This window comes from Pagrus pagrus (genome assembly GCF_965226575.1).
Source record: "Pagrus pagrus genome assembly, chromosome: 12".
Taxonomy (NCBI): Eukaryota; Metazoa; Chordata; class Actinopteri; order Spariformes; family Sparidae; genus Pagrus; species Pagrus pagrus.
The window spans coordinates 30,599,696-30,616,036 of record NC_140196.1 but is presented as its reverse complement, the minus strand read 5'-3'; the positions used below and the strand labels follow the sequence as shown (position 1 = coordinate 30,616,036).

Here is a 16,341-nt window from a genome sequence, read left to right as displayed (position 1 = left end):
ATACTACTTAAAACTGTCAATTTAACATAAGTATTGTTAAATATATCGTGATAATTATCGACATCGATCAATATAAAAAATCATATCGTGATAACAGTTTTGGCCATATCGCCCAGCCCTACTCTGAACTGTCAACCTTGTTATCATTACTTTTAGATGAGACTACCCATTGAGAAGTGTCTTTGTTATTTGCAAAAAAAAAAAGAGATCGCAATCAGTCTTAACTGCTAAATATTGTACTTGAAATACCTGGACCTTATTTCTAGCAAAATATATGATCATTTACTCACCCAGATAACTTTGGTGTCATTTGAAGTCGTTCGGACGAAATAAGATCCCGTGTAGCGCCGGTATATCCATATAATGCGAGTGACGGGGCACCGAAACACAGCCTCGGGGTCAAACTAGCAGTAGCAGCTACAGGTAAACAAGCCGGCTGTCGCGGGCGCGCACGCAGCTCAGAGACGACATCTTCCAGGTCAGAGGTAGTAGGTCAACCTACATACCCCGGATGTTGACAACAGACGAGCCCGGACTCAGAGGGGAATAGCACTAGCGTATCATAACAAAATATTGGTGAAATGAACTAGTTTCGTGGCAGATAATGCTCATAGAGGCTGCGCTTCGGTGCCCGGATCACTCGCATTATATGGATATACACGGCGCTACACTGGATCTAATTTCGTCCGAACGACGCCAAATGACACCAAAGTTATCTGGGTGAGTACATGATCATATATTTTGCTAGAAATAAGGTCCAGGTTGTAAAAAACGGTAGTTATCCTTTAAGGAAACAGCAGAATCTAGAAAATGGGATTAAAATCTTAGAAAGAAAACAATTTATGAGGGAGGAAGATATTAAAGCTCTACCAAATTGTACACAAAAACTAGATGAGCTGTGGAAGTGGAAGTGGAAAGGGCCCTTAGATTTACTGGTCTGACTTAATATGAGATGTCCAACAGGGCAAGCAAGCTCTTGGCATTCCAGCTCCGTAAAACACAGTCAAGTAAGATATTCCCAAAGATCAAACATCCTAATAAAAATTCACTTGTAATGCAACCTCCGTCTGACCACGATTTGCAAACAAAGTTCCTAGATGCGCTCAAATTTCCCTCTCTATCTGAAGAGGGGAGAGACAAACTCAACCAATCAACAGTTCTCGGAGCCATTTGAAGACAGAATTCCCATTGACATCTATAAAATCTTTAAGAAAAAACTCCTGCCCACAATCCTAGAGATGATAGGTGAAGCATTTGAAACAGGTCTTCCCCCAACACTACAGAGTACACTAACAACAGTATTATTAAAACCAGGAAAAACGCCATCAAGCTGCACTAGTTATGGGCTGATATCACTTCTTACTTCCAACACAAAACTGATAGCAAAAACACAAACCTTGAGACTTATGGAATACTTGCCATCCTTGATTAGCCTGGACCAACAGGGCTTTGTTAAGGGCCGACAATCCTTTCATAACATTAGAAGAATAATCAATATTCTACATGAAGGAAAAGATGTTTCAGATACGGTCATTCCATCTCTAGACGCCGAAAAAGCCTTTTACAGGGTAGAATGGCCGTATCTTTTTGAAATATTATCCTGGTTTGGGTTGGTGAGAACTTTTGTAAATGGATCCAGATCCTATATGGGAACCCAACGGCAGAAGTCTTTACCATTGTCATAATATCTGACTCTTTCAAAATATCAAGGTCCACACGCCAAGGATGCCTTCTTTCACCGATGTTGTTTACACATGCAATTGAGCTGCTTGCCATTGTCATCAGAGCCCACCCTGTAATCAGAGGAACCACAATAGGTGGCAAAATCGTCGAAAATCATTTGGCTCTATTTGCTGATGATATCATTTTGTTTTTGAAAAATCTAAGAACTCCAAATCTAATATTCACTTTCTGAAAAATTTTGAAAGACTCACTCCGCCTATCAATACGGTTTTCCATAATTCACCACAAGGATTCACATATCTAGGAATAAAGATCACTCCTAAAATCATAAAAATGCAATACCATCAAATTATGAGTGAATAATAGCCTCACAGATGGTGTTACTCCCCATGTCCCTAATTGGCCACATTAGTATTATTAAAATGAACATTTTACCTAAATTTCTATACTTATTTCAATCTCTACCCCTGAACCCTCCTCCCATGTTTTTACCCAAAATGAATAGAATTCTAACCAATTTTCTCTGGAAGAATAAACGCCTGACCCAACTATATCTTCCATAGAAAAGAGGGGGGTTTAGACTCCCCAATCTCTATTGGTATTTCATCGCTGCTCAAATAAGAGCAGCAATGCTCTGGTTTTTAAATAAAATCTCTATGCCCTCGTGCCCCTAAATATTTACCTGTACTCTTGACTCTCCTAAAAAAACCCCACAGAACCCCTTTGTAAAACACACAGTGGAGGTTTGGTTTAAAGCACAGAAGTACTTTGATTCAGATTCAAAGCTCTCAAGCTTTTCTCCTATATGGGAGAATAGAAGTTTTAGTCCAGGGACTCATGATCTAGGGTTCAAGATTTGGGCAGCAAAGGGCATTGGCAGAATTATGGATCTGTATTATAATGACAAGGTATTTCTGACTTTTGAAGACCTGCGCAAAAAAACTGACAACCCCTTCAAAACATTTCTTCAAGTACTTGCAGATAAAGAGTTTTATATCCGAGGCCCAAACTCCAAATGCCAACTCTTTATAATATTAATGATAAAATACTCCAAAGGCTGAGGTCAGATATCTCTGATATATGATACATTTGTTGGGATGTGTGAAGAATCCTTGGAAGGTAAAGGACGGGCTTGGAGGAATGATTTGAACACAAATATAACAGTTGAAGAATGGGAGGGAATTTGCCATAAAGCTCAGGTTCATACGATTAATACAAGATTTAAATTATTACAGTAACATGTGGATTACGCGTACCTATATCACACTGTCTCTATTCCACCGTTTCAACCCCAACATCCCAGACTGCTGTGTAAAATGTAATATGGAGAAAGACCTCTGCTTCTCTCTCCTGAAATCTACCACCATCTCCATGGTCTTGGTGACGTTCAGGTCCGGGTTGTTGGTCTTGCAACATGATGTCAGCAACTCCACCTCTTCCAAATAAGCCGTCTCCATGTTGTTGGAGATCAGGCCAATCACCACTGTGTCATCCACGAATTTTAAGATGGTGTTGGTGCTGTGTGTGGCTGTACAATCGTGGGTGTACAGGGAGTAGAGCAGGGGGCTCAGGATGCAGCCTTGGGGGGCGCCGGTGTTGAGGGTGCGGGTGCTGGAGGTGCAATTTCCGATCTTCACCACCTGTGGACAGAAAGTTCAAGACCCAGGAGCAGAGTGAAGAGCTCAGCCCCAGATCCCTGAGCTTGAGTATGAGGGGAACTATGGTGTTAAACGCCAAGCTGAAATCAATGAACAGCAAACGTGCATAGTTCCCCTTGCCCATGGCTAATTCAGAGTCTAAATACCACCTCTCCGCCGTTTACCTACCAAAATGGACTTGGATACGCCCTAAACACACTAGTGCGCTGCGCTTTAGACTATGCGCTACAGAACATTTAAATAGGGCCTACTGTCTTCTCCAAGCTAAACATACAATTGCTCTCTTTTGGAAAAACCCAGACAAACTGAATGTCTGTCAATGGTTCAGGGATCTATCTAATTGCCTTGCTTTGGAGAAACTAACTTGTACTTGTGACCTGAGGTCTTTAGAGAAATATGGGGACATTTCTTATATTTTATGGAAAATAATCCTCTGGGACCTGCACTTAGCAACTAAACAAATCTTCAGTTCTTATACATTGTTGGAACATTTTACATGTATTTTCTGTTATGTATAATGTTAAATGTGTTTTGTTTGTTTTATTTTGATTGTCCTTTTCGTCATAATCTCTGTTGCCGAAAGCAAAATACCAATAAATATATTTGTTTAAGAAAATAGATAAAGAGAAGGGTGAATGGAAAGTTCAGCTTCAAAGCCAGATGGTTCTCTCCACAAGAACAAAGTTATTTTCATTTCCCGTCAATGTGAACTGGGGCCACTTGCTGGCCGAGCACACAGCTGATGCAGAGAGCCCTCCTCCCCCTCGCTAATGGGTGGCTACAGCCTGCAGGCTGATTAACATTGTTTAGTGAACCTTTTCACCCTAGTGAAAAATGTGTGATTACTATGTGATTAATCGCAAGTTAACTATGTACGATCATGTGATTAATCACGACAAATATTTTAATCGATTGACAGCCCTAGTATATATCTAACATTTATAAAACTTTACAACTAGATGATTCAGGAGATACACTGAATGCAGCCAGGGAAGAGGCCTACAAGTGAAAAAAAAATAGGTTACGCTGACCTGGCAGCTGAAGCTGAGGAGCGAGGCTGGAAAGAAGAAGTGCGGCCAGTGGAGGTGGGATGCAGAGGCTTTGTTGCCGGTTCCACAGCAAGGCTCCTGAGGGAGGTTGGCATCTGGGGGCAGGCCCATAGAAAGGCAGTCAAAGCCCTCGCTAACGTTGCGGAAAGCAGCAGTCACTAAAGCAAAGAGATCCCGTCTGGGCTCCCAAGTGACCAGCGAACCACTACACACACACCCTGGTCTGATCAGCCTGTGGTGCACTCCCTAGACTGAGGGTGCCTTGTGATAAAAGGCTGAAACATCCAACAATGTCGAGGTAGACATGTCTACATGTACGTGTCAAACTGGTAGCAACGTCGAATGGTCACTGCAAAGAACAACCCCTACCAGGTACAAGCTGTGCTGAAACTTCAGGGATTGTAACAACCAGTCCTACTAATAAATAACATAGCCCAAGTCTCACTCTGGTATAGGGGAAAATGCTCTGGCTTGTTTGTATTCCTTTAAGCAGATTCCTTTTGTCTTGGGTGGTGTTGAGCTCAGGATGAATCAGTCTATAAGCCTGCAAAATAGTGTTGCATGGAACTTGTTTTGCACATGTCGAGATGAGCACTGGCATTAAAATGGCTAAATTCCTGCAAAAGAAAAGGCAACTGCTGCCAGCTTTTTTAGGTTCATGCCGTTGGTGATCAGGTTAGAGCTGGAAAAAACTCACCCATGTGTTTGTTGCTGGCGGGCAGGTTGCTGTTAGGATTTGGAAAACGATAACACCCAGCCCGCTTTGGTTACCTGACATAGGTGGCTAGTGGTGGGCATATACCACCAGTCTATATCTAGTGAGTCAGACTGAAAAGACCTCTAACAACAGCCAAGGGGACACTTGGCACTGTGTCGTTGCTGAATTTGGTACCATCATGCTTATTCTAAAATCCTTGCACTCCGTCTGTGTCTGGCTATGCGCTGCGCAGAAGTTCTGGTGAGATGGCCAAATGGTGGTTTGATCAGAAATAGTTACTAAACATGAACCATAAAATTGAATTTTACAATTAAGATACTCATGTTAATGAGTGAGCTTCAGAGGTGTATTGTGAGGCATGTGTAGTTTTCAATTTTGGAGATACTAAGCTAGCTTTTTCTTCCTGCTTCCAATCTTTATGCTCAGCAAGGCTAATTGCCTCCCACCTCAACCTCCATACCGACTGCATGACATGACATGACATGAGAATGGTATTAATCTACTCTGTGAACTAATTTTGAACAAAATATTACAAATGTTTATGAAATCTTTTGACTATACCAAATTGAACCTAACCTAACAAATTTTAACTTTTAAACTTTTTTACTTAATTTTAGCTTTTTTCAGGCCATCAGTGTGAAATTTACAAAAGGTTTCCTGGACACACACACTCACACAAACACATCGATTTCAGCCTGTGAAATCTTCAGCTGTCACCTTCAGATGTCAGAAGTGTTACATGTTGGAAAGGTTTTGTGTTCAAGGTATCCACGAGCTACAATGGTTTAAACATGTGAACACTGTGTTTCTTTAGGCTTTTAGAGGCTGTTAGTCTCATCTGAAAGTGCACTCCACTCAGGTCATGGCCTTATTTCTGTTTGTGTGTGTGTGTGTGTGTGTGTGTGTGTGTGTGTGTGTGTGTGTATGTGTGTGTGTGTGTGTGTGTGAGAGAGAGAGAGAGAGAGAGAGTGAGTGCACTACCTCCATAGGGAAAGCCTTGAAGTTCACAGTGTGCTCAGATCCCCTCTGGTTTTCTTTGCCCCAGTGGAATCTAACCTCATGAAGCTCATACTCATGATCACTAGGCAAAGGACCCCCGGTAACCACTGGCAGCACCACAGGAAACCCGGGCAACGTGGACAAGTGCAGACAGGATGTAGAAGACACATCAAAGCCGTCCCAGTTAAAGTGAAAGTGAGAAAAAGGGGTCATTAACAGTGGCCTAGATTTATTTGCATACTACATTAATGTGTCAGTCACCACTAAACAACAGTAGCTGACAACACAAAACTAAACGTGCATTCTGCTTTGTCACCACTTCTTAAATCAGTAAGTGCTGGTCTTGACATGTTTCCAATCCTGGGACTAACCTGACTTGGATTTTAGAATGATGCGGACAGTGTGTCCGTCGTTGATGACCTCACAGTCTCGACACACCACGTAGTTCGGTGATAAGCCAACATCCAGGAGGGACGGGTCATACTGGGCCTCCCTGGAGTTTAAGTTAATGGGAGACTGGTACTCGCCATTGGCTGCTGGGAAATGGAGCCCCCATTCTACACCTGAGTGAAAACAAATACAAAACACATTACATGTACCATACATGATTATGTCATCATTGAGCAGCTCTACAATAAACATGGTAAATCTATTTTGTTGCTTTAACAATATGCATAAAATTCATACACTTAATCAATATTATTTAGCATTATCTTACAGTAACACTGAGCCAAAACATAAACAAAGAGACATTTCATATGAATATTTGCAAGATATCATATAGAGATTGTTGGTGTTCCTCCCTTCATTAAGCTACTAATAACCTAACACATCAGAGCAGCAGGCCCTTTCCACAGCAGACATGTTTACCTGTCACATGTGTTACTAATAACATTATCAATGTTGATATTGATGTTGATTGCATTGTTTTCTGTTCATGTCCCATTAAGCCATTAACGTGTGCCAGTCACCAGCATGAACAAGCAGCTAAATGGAATTCATCATAATTCTGATTATTACTTTTGATTATCCAACTGTGACATGTTAAAATGTGTTGTGTGGAAAAAGGCCGATACCGTTAAGGTGCCTTATAAGCCATGCAAGCATGTATGTTGACATACATGTATGCCCGCAAGGGCTGTTGTCTGAAGCATAGAAAAATGTAATTTCCTGTTGCCACTTGGTGGCGCTATGACTGTAACAGAATATTGGCATGTCAATGTCTTCAGGCTGGGACTCTTATCAAACATGTGAAGTTTGGGGCAGATTCGACTGTACGTCGGAGTTATAGAAATTTCCTCTTTCCTAGCAAACAATCGATATTCACTGCCCTGCCATGCCCTTCAACGAAAACTCAAGCTTTTGATAGCAAAATTGCCCCGACAAAATTTTAAGTTGATCTGGTCAAAGCTGTAGGAGGAGTTTGTTAAAGTTCAACACATGCCATGCAACAAATTGCCACTAAATGTGTACATGTAAGTAGCCGACGGGCTGTGTTTTATGGGGCAACAGTCAGTGCTCAGGCCCTAATAACTCCTTCAGTTTCAATAGGGTCCTTGCATGGTTCATGTTCAGGCCCTAAATACTATAGACATGGACCTGGCTTCCATAAAATGAGCACTGAGTTACACTTTGACTACAATGAAAAAGGTTGATGTCAAATTCTGTGTTTAATCAAGAGATAGCTCTATGAGTTCATTGTGTTTTTAGCTAACCAGAAAGACTGATGAGCAGGCGAAACAGCTAGCTTCTGTCAAACGTTTATAAAAACAGCTTTTGCAGTTGCTAACAAAGCTATGCCAGCTAATTCCACAGCTAGTCTAAGCATATTGCAGAGCTGGTTCTATTATTCTCACTCTAAGAAAGACAGTAATAAAATACATTTTAAAAAAGCCACAGTACTCCTAAAATATTTCCAGTTAACTCCTGGGTTTATGCAAGTGGTCCCCCTTTCTTTGTTTAATGGCTGGGTTGATTCCTTTACTTACTCCAAATTAACGGAAAAAATAAAATGCATCACAGTTGAAGCAATAATTGTGATATTTTCAGTCAATAATAGCAAAACTCAATTGCAGTTTTCATGTCATGTGAAAATTCTGGGTTGTTGTACATTTGAGTTTCCTGTGAAGTGATAATGACCGTGTACATCCAATTTTGACCCTGAAAAAAGGAAAAAAAGTTTGACACGATGAAGTGATGACGACCATAAGTTGGTGAAAACTCTTGACAATTCTTAAGTGGGATTTGAGGTATTTTAAAAAATGCTTTTCAGTCAGTCACTGCATTACCCTCAACCTCATTCTTCATTTTTTGCTATTTTCATCATCCTATCAAGGAACAAATTCATATCGAGGCCAGTTCCTCTCTCTCTCTCTCTCTCTCTCTCTCTCTCTCTCTCTCTCTCTCTCTCTGTGTGTGTGTGTGTGAGTGTGAGTGTGTGAGTGACTGTGTATGTGTGTGTGTGTGTGTCACTTAAGTCTAGACTGGTTGAGATGGGCCTTTTGTCTCTTCCTCCATCTATCCCTCCACTATCTGCTTCAGGTTGTGAAATTTTCTTTCTTTTATTGTGACAGTAACATTCACACTGCCCTTTTAGTGCAGGAATCATGCGCCAATTCTCTGCACAGTCTCAAGTTTCAAATGCGGAGAGGGGAGGACAGTTTCGCTGCAGCTCTGATGCGCAGGGGTGTGTCAGTCTGATGGTGATCACAGTCTGACAGCTAAACAGATCCTTCACTCAACAAAATAAATGCCCCACAAAGAAACGTTACAGGACCAAACAACAGTAACGTAGTAACTGATCGTGTCTTTGGCAACTTATATGAGGAAAAAAACGACACAGTTATTTGTAGAGAAGTGTCTGTCATCCTGTCTGTCCTCCTGTCTGTCATCCTGTCTGTCATCCTGTGTTTGTCTCCTTCCCTAATGTGTGTCAGCCCTACCGACCGAGACTTCAGTGAACTTTCTCACAGCATACAGCGTTCCGTTTACTGATGGCGATTATGTAATTATGTAATTTAGAGCAAAAAAAGTAGCTTTGTCACTTTCCAGGATGTTTGGTGGGTCAGGCTCTCAATCACAACACATTAAAACAGCATCCATATGATTATAAACAGTCAGTGGGTACATGTTTAGATAAAAAGGTGGAAACTGGGCGAAACACGTTGAAAAAAACACACAGATGTCATCATTATGACGTGTACCGTTACGTCTCTTTTGGATCCGTAGCGCCGGCTTTCTGTGTGAATTACACACTGGTGCAGCTTTACACCGGAGCTGCTTGGTTCTGTGTGAACAAACAAATGCAGAGAATATAGCGAACCGATAATGCAGAGTCTCTGTGTGAAAAGAAGCATAGAAAAATTTAATTTCCTGTTGCCACTTGGTGGCGCTATGACTGTAACAGAATATTGGCATGTCAATGTCTTCAGGCTGGGACTCTTATCAAACGTGAAGTTTGGGGCAGATTCGACTGTACGTCGGAGTTATAGAAATTTCCTCTTTCCTAGCAATATCCGATAATGCAGAGTCTCTGTGTGAAAAGGGCCAGTGAGAGATTTGCAGGAGAGAAAAAGGCAAAGGGAGAGAGGGGAAGGGGGTAATCTAAGTTCTTCAAAACAGATTGAAGTAGGTTGTGGTCACAGAAAGAGGGTCAGCCTGTCAGACTAAGTGGGACAGAAAACTTGAAAACGATTGTATAACCATGTATTCTTGTAAAAGAGACATTGTTATATATTAACTTTTGACCAAACGACAGAAGGTGGAAATTGTCTTTGGTAAAGAGAGTAATACTGTTGCTATCAGTTTACCTTCTCTTGCACTGGCACAGAGTGAAGAAACACAGAATGGAGAAAGTAACAAAAAAGGTTCAGACTGGTCAAGATTCACTCCAGCTTTTTGCTGACCACAATCACTCTTACAGTACAATGAGAACATTGTAAGACGTGTGGAGCCCAGTGTGTTCTTAAAAGGAGGACACAAAGTGAGCATCGTGTTCAGGAAAGCCCAGTACACCCATGTCCTCCTTGCATTTTGCATTTCTACTGCAACTACAGCAGAGACACACTCCACACTGGCTGACTATCCAATCCATGGCAAATGAGGGCTGAGGGGCCCAGTCACATTCCCTCTTTCCTCAGCAACTAAAGCCTTGAGAACAATTTACTGAAGCCAGTCAGCCACAATACACATAAAAGGACTCTACAAGCTGTGTTTGTGCTTTTAGGGCTGTAGAGGGCTGTAAATGAGTTTGGGTTTGGATGGCTAGATCACATTGCTAATTCATCTGTGATACTACTGACCAGCTTACTATCTGGTTGACTGACTGATTGTAGTCAGTTAGTAAATCTGTTTGCCACCATGTTGTTGCTGTGTCATAGCTGCATCACAGATATAATACGGTAGTGAAGTCCCTCCACCTCTAGTTTCTCTCATGGGACCCTATTTCAGAAGGAAATGTGTATGGTGGTTAATGGCAAAAGACAAATGAATTTTGATCCTGTTTGAATTGTGCCACTATTTAAAAATATAATTCTTGTTAATTTATTAGAAAAAAGTTGTAGTTTGAAGTAAAGATTAACTACCATTGAACACAATATATGTACGTCACCAACACCAACATGGCCAACACTCTCTAAAACAATCACCAGACCTGGACCTCTTAAGATTCAAAACTCTTCAAGACAGCAACACCGGGAAGTGCACCAATGGACAGACTCTTCAGTCTGGACAGTACATGCTAACTCCGAGGAGGAATAGACAGTTTAAGAGACTCCCCCTCATGAGGTACAAACCCTGCTTTAGTGGTTAACCTGTCAAATAAACTGGACTAATCCACTATAAAGCAATGGTTTTGTTGGGGTTGGACTATTTTCTTGCCTTTTTTGTGTGGTGCTGTGTTTGTGTGTTTCAGGGATGCTGTGGAGTTGCTGGCCGTGGTTTCCTGATTGGCTAGAGCTGACACCAATCTCACACCTGCAGCGTATTGAGGCAATCAGCACCTGGATAAAAGCCCTGGCCTCCTCTCCACTCGCTGCCAGATTATTTCATCCAGCAGACATGGTATATACGGCTTCTCAGTGCTACTCTAGTGTCAACCAGTATTTCTAGTGTGGTTTTCTTGTGACCTCCAATGGACTAACTCATGTCTCTTTTCGCCTCCTCCAGTGATCACCTCACTCCTGGATTTCCTCTGACCTGCCACAACCCAGCCTCCCGCACCCCTGCCACCAGCCAGCTCCACCCAGGACTCCCAGTGCCACGTTCCCCCCTCGAGCCTCAGTTTTCTCCTCCATGAGCTGCACCACCTACTCAGCGGAGCTTCCAGCCTTCTCCTCAGCTGTCCACTGCTACATTCATTACTGTGCTTAATAAACCATATTCTAACTTCATCCCAGCTTCTGGAATCCACTTTTGGATCCCTCTACTCCATAACACCAAGTATATGGTATATATGCGTCATATATTGCATTTGGCTCATTAAATACAGTCCGTAGGCCATTCAAGCAGGTTCTTGTTTTTTTTCAGTCAGAAAGGTAAAAAGACAGATTGTTCGTTGCAAACGAGTAATGCAAACGTACGGTATAGTGTAACTGTAGGAGCCGCATTTAAGTTTTTTATGTGTTACGTGATTTACTTATAGTTGTTCTATTTTTGTGACATCTTTTCTTTTTTGAGTGTGCACCCTCAACAGGTGGTGATGGTGCCACCTTTAAAACAGGCTGCTGGTAGAGCATGACGGGGAGCCGGCAGATACCGTCATTGACTTCAGTCTGTGAGCTTGCTGTGCATCGTGTCTGCGCCTGTGAAACCTGCTTTAAACCTGCATTTTATTTTGTATTTTATTTAATTTACAACAAAGTACCGGCAACAGTGAACAGTCAAACTCTCTCTCTCATTGGATGTTTTTTGACAAAAACTGCGAGTCTGACACTGCATCACACGCATTCTCCAGGTGGTACAAACACAAAGGAAATAGGACATAAAGGGTTAAAGGAAAGTAGGGTGTCTCTGGCAATAACATGTCTTGTTATGTGTGGGGTCATTAATGCCTTGACAGTCGTAGAGATCTCAACCCAATCCAACCAAGTCTAGTCGCCTCAGTTAAGCACTTATACATAGCTTTATCTATGATCAAACCCATGCAGTTGATGGACAACAATTATGTTGTAGAGGATGTATACAACATTACCTTGTTACCTCATGCCTGTTTGTGTATCTCTCATTTCTTCTGAAAAGCATTTTGTTATTTTGATTCAGATCCATGTGCAGATTACAACAAACACTTCCAGATATTTTGTTACTAAAACAGAAAATTTAGAGGCTTGTCCAGCCATGGGGAAGCCCTGTCCTTCTTTTTAACTTCTCTGTTGCTGTATGTTAATGCTATGGCAACGGCAGTGCATGAAGATGCAGCGGCCGGGAGCCTGACCAGCTGAAGTGCCCCAGGGAGGAAGAGAGTTGGAATAAGACCTCTGCCAATCCAGCTTGGTTTAAGGATGCTTCCATCTGGTCACAGGAAAAAGGTCAAGGACAAAATGGGACACAGGCTGGCCAAACAACGTGAAATTAGACACTGTTGTGCCCACAGAGACCTGTCTCCACTACAACATCTCAGATCAAGCTGTTGCACTCGACAGACGGACCTTGTTCTGAGCCAACTGTAGTCCTGCGCTCTGCAGGACTATAGTAGGACAAGGGGAGGTGGACTTACATTGATCCTTGGTGCTCACACGCAGGCAAAGTTGGACAGTGTTTCCCAGATGTCGAACTTTGAATATGAAAATACCGACCACATTATCATCACCATCTTGTTGCTGCTGTTTACATACATCCTGCTGCAGATTCAAAACTTGCACTACGTGTTTATGCATATTTGTATATTAATAACTGTATATATGGTCTGTTATTTGTGTAGCATGAAGGTGTTTACAAACTTTCTTAAGTGTTTTGGAAGAATTATTTGTTTCATTGTGGTTAATGCTTTGAAACTTTTATGTTCAATTTAGAAGCAAGTACTTCCAATAGAGTTAATTCTAATTAAAACGTTATAACATAACAAGTGTCCTGCAGAAAGTCTTTTATCTCACATACACAAAATATGTTGTCTGGATGATGGCATGTCAAGAGTAACCAATTAAAATACTTTTTAAACAGTTTAAACATATTACCTGTGCCAATGGGACATCCAATTACATTTTTCTCTGCTTCTGAAAACACCACTTTTTGGACAAAAAGTTTTCCACAAGACACAAATGGAATTTGCAAGCCATACATTAGTGTCTAATTCATGTTTACATGGTTTCACACACTTACGGTAAGAATTTTACTGTTCAGTATCACAGTGCATCCCTCGATGCTCAGTAAAGGTTGCATTAAAAGAAGACAGAGTGAAACAACACATACTAAATGAACTCATTACATCATAACTTCATCACATACTGTAACGATGACAGTGAATTTAAATATATCCATGTGTCAGTGAAAATCTTCCAAAAAGTAACACAAATGAGTTATCCTCTGTTACTGTGTTACGTAATATATTGTTTAAAGGAATATTTAAAATGGCAATACAGAGTGGAAAGAAAACCAGCAGCCCCTCCCTCTTTGCAATTTTGCAAAAGACAGTACTCAATAGTGTCTTTTATAGAGTTGTGATTACATTATGGGGATAGTCAGATCCAAGGAAATCTATAGGCCTCTGCTGCATTATTGTGAATCGCCCAGATTTTATAGAAGCGCAATTTTAAATTGCTGGAGTATCCCCCTACCCCCTCTCATCACAGATTAATAGTCAGCATCAAAATGAATATCAAATTGATTTGACAAGACATCATTTAAGCCCTTTTTAAAGCTAAAATCTTCAGTGCAGCTGCTAAGCTAAAAGTGTTAGCTCTCACCCAATATGAAGTCTATGTACAAACAAGACTGCATATCAAGGGTGTAAATAACGTCCTAATTAAACTCAATTTCGGCTCTTGGAGCTCCCAGCGACTTGGATTATGCTGGATGAGCTGTAAAGAGGCATTTTATGTTTCAGTTAGTTTATCAGGTTTTAATACAAGTCGCTCTACTTCAGTTGTTTAGCAGAATGCTGCAGTGCTGTTTTGCTGTATAGCTCCAGAAATGTTTCGTGGACCACAAAACATCACCTGACTTTCCATCAGCATGGAGTGAATCGATAATAACTGAATTTTCATTTTCAGGTGAACTGTTTCTTAAAGGTCCTTGTAATAAGCATTAGTTAACAGGTCCTTATAAGTTGATTATCAACATTACTGAGACTATATAAGTGTTAATAATAGCATAATAAATATGTTTATTGTTAGATGAAAAGACATTTATCAGCACTCATAACAAACGTATCAGTTTATAGACTGATTAAGAACATAAAAAAGGCCTTATGAGTTTCTTGTTGTTGTTTATTGTTCATATTGTTCGAGTTTAACTAACTAATGCTAAACTTTTACTAAGCTTCCTTTGTTGCTTTATTAATATTAACACATATGTACCATATGCATTTAGCTGTTACCAAAGGTAAAGCAAAGCCCTTATTAACATTCTTAAGCTGTATAAAAAACTGTTTACAAGTTTCCGATATGTGCTTAAAACGTATCAATAGATGTGTTTATCATGCTATAATTCATATTTATATAGTCTTATTAACGTTAATAGGCATCTTACAAGGCATTTAGAAGGGCATTTTTACCAGCCAGCACATTGCAAAGCTTTCATTAATAAAAAAACCTAGATGCATTTGAGTAATCTGCAAGAGAGGGGAGCAAAGAAGGCAATTATTATCTGAAAAACATATGCATCTTTTCCATTTTGGATTTAGTATTTTTACTGTGTATCAATACAAATCTACAATATGTGTAAACACTGCAGAACTCCATTCATAGAATGAACAGGCTGACACATTGACTAAAGACTAAACAGCCCACTAAGTTTTGGATTCAGACCAATTCAAACTTTTTATACCAGCTAACCAAACATACTGATGAAGACCAGTTTACCTTCTTCATAGCCCCAGTCCAGCTCATCCTTCCCCGGGATATAATCCGACTCCTCATTCACATTGTCAGCCATGGTGCTTGGCAGTCTGCTCACTGTGGGTAGAAACCAGTCCGTCTTCCCAGTACACTCCCAGTCACACTGGTTTTGTCTGTTCACTTGGGCACAAACTGAAGTCTCTGCAGGCTGCTGGGTCCAGCTGGGCAACAACTCACTCAGTCTTCACTTTCTTCCTTAAGTCTCCTTCTTTTCTTTACTTTCTTCTTGTTTTTTCTTCTCTCTCTCTCTGTTTCTATTGGTCCCGTCTTCCTTGATGTCCTCTCTTGCTCCTGTCTTCTTACAGCTACTGTATGATGTGTGTGGAGCTCTCTGCTCGCTTTGTTTCTCTTCACTCTGTTGCTCCTCCTCTTCCTCTCCCTCCACTTCACTGGTATCTCTCTCCACCTCTCTCTCTCTCTCCACCCCTCCCTCTCTCTCTCTCTCTCTCTCCACCCCTCTCTCTCTCTCTCTCTCTCTCTCTCTCTCTCAATTCAATTCAATTCATTCAATTCATTTTGCTTTATTGGCATGACTGTTACAAGAACTATGTTGCCAAAGCATCAAGAGTCAATGAAAACAAAACAAATACAACTCACAGAATCAAATATATACAAATATAATACAATAAAAAATAGAAATAAAAATAAATAAAAAATATATATATTTATACTGTATACCTTATGTGTGTGTGTGTGTGTGTGTGTGTGTGTGTATGTGTGTGTGTGTGTGTGTGTGTGTGTGTGTGTGTGTGTGTGTGTGTGTGTGTGTGTGTGTGTGTGTTGATGAAGTGCTGTCTCTCTCTTATACACAGATTGGGTGTCATTAGACAGTTGCAAGTTCTTATGTATAATTAAAAAATATATATACAGTTCATATTAAATGATGATGATAATAATAATAATAATATATAAAATAAAGAAATGAAAAACAACAACAATATTATACCATAGCAATAATGGTTGTGGTTAGCATTCGTGTGTTTCTCTAGTCTCATGGCAGAGTGTTACGTATTGTGCAGCTAATTTTACAAATGGTGGATCTTCTCCCAGACAGACTTTTAACAGCTCATCACATGTTTTTCCCTGATATGATGGATCTGCTGCAGTGATCTGCTGGAGGAAAACCTCTCTCTGTTTGGTACAGGGGGCAGGAGAGGAGGAAATGGGCCTCAGTTTCTATTTCT

General features: G+C 40.7%; 2 protein-coding genes across 4 annotated transcripts in view; both read right to left on the bottom strand.

Moving 5' to 3' along the window:
• The window catches only part of ca8 (carbonic anhydrase VIII), a 35,959-nt gene extending 20,429 nt beyond the window's left edge, over positions 1 to 15,530 (bottom strand). For 2 of the 3 annotated variants that reach the window (XM_084369236.1, XM_084369237.1), the window contains exons 1-3: positions 15,122 to 15,530; positions 6,479 to 6,670; positions 6,090 to 6,214 (exon numbers count right to left, since the gene is read on the bottom strand). In XM_084369236.1, the coding sequence (XP_084225362.1) occupies positions 6,090 to 6,214; positions 6,479 to 6,670; positions 15,122 to 15,194 (390 nt within the window). In that variant the 5' untranslated portion in view covers positions 15,195 to 15,530. The remainder of the gene's footprint in view (positions 1 to 6,089; positions 6,215 to 6,478; positions 6,671 to 15,121) is intronic. The other variant, XM_084369238.1, reaches the window with a different exon arrangement.
• On the bottom strand, positions 2,324 to 4,560 carry LOC311266724 (uncharacterized protein). Its single transcript, XM_084369240.1, has 2 exons — positions 4,373 to 4,560; positions 2,324 to 3,323 (listed from the first exon to the last, which is right to left on the bottom strand). Exons 1-2 carry the CDS (start codon positions 4,499 to 4,501, stop codon positions 2,940 to 2,942), a joined length of 513 nt encoding a protein of 170 aa, XP_084225366.1. The 5' UTR covers positions 4,502 to 4,560; the 3' UTR covers positions 2,324 to 2,939.
• Positions 15,531 to 16,341: the final 811 nt, after the last annotated feature.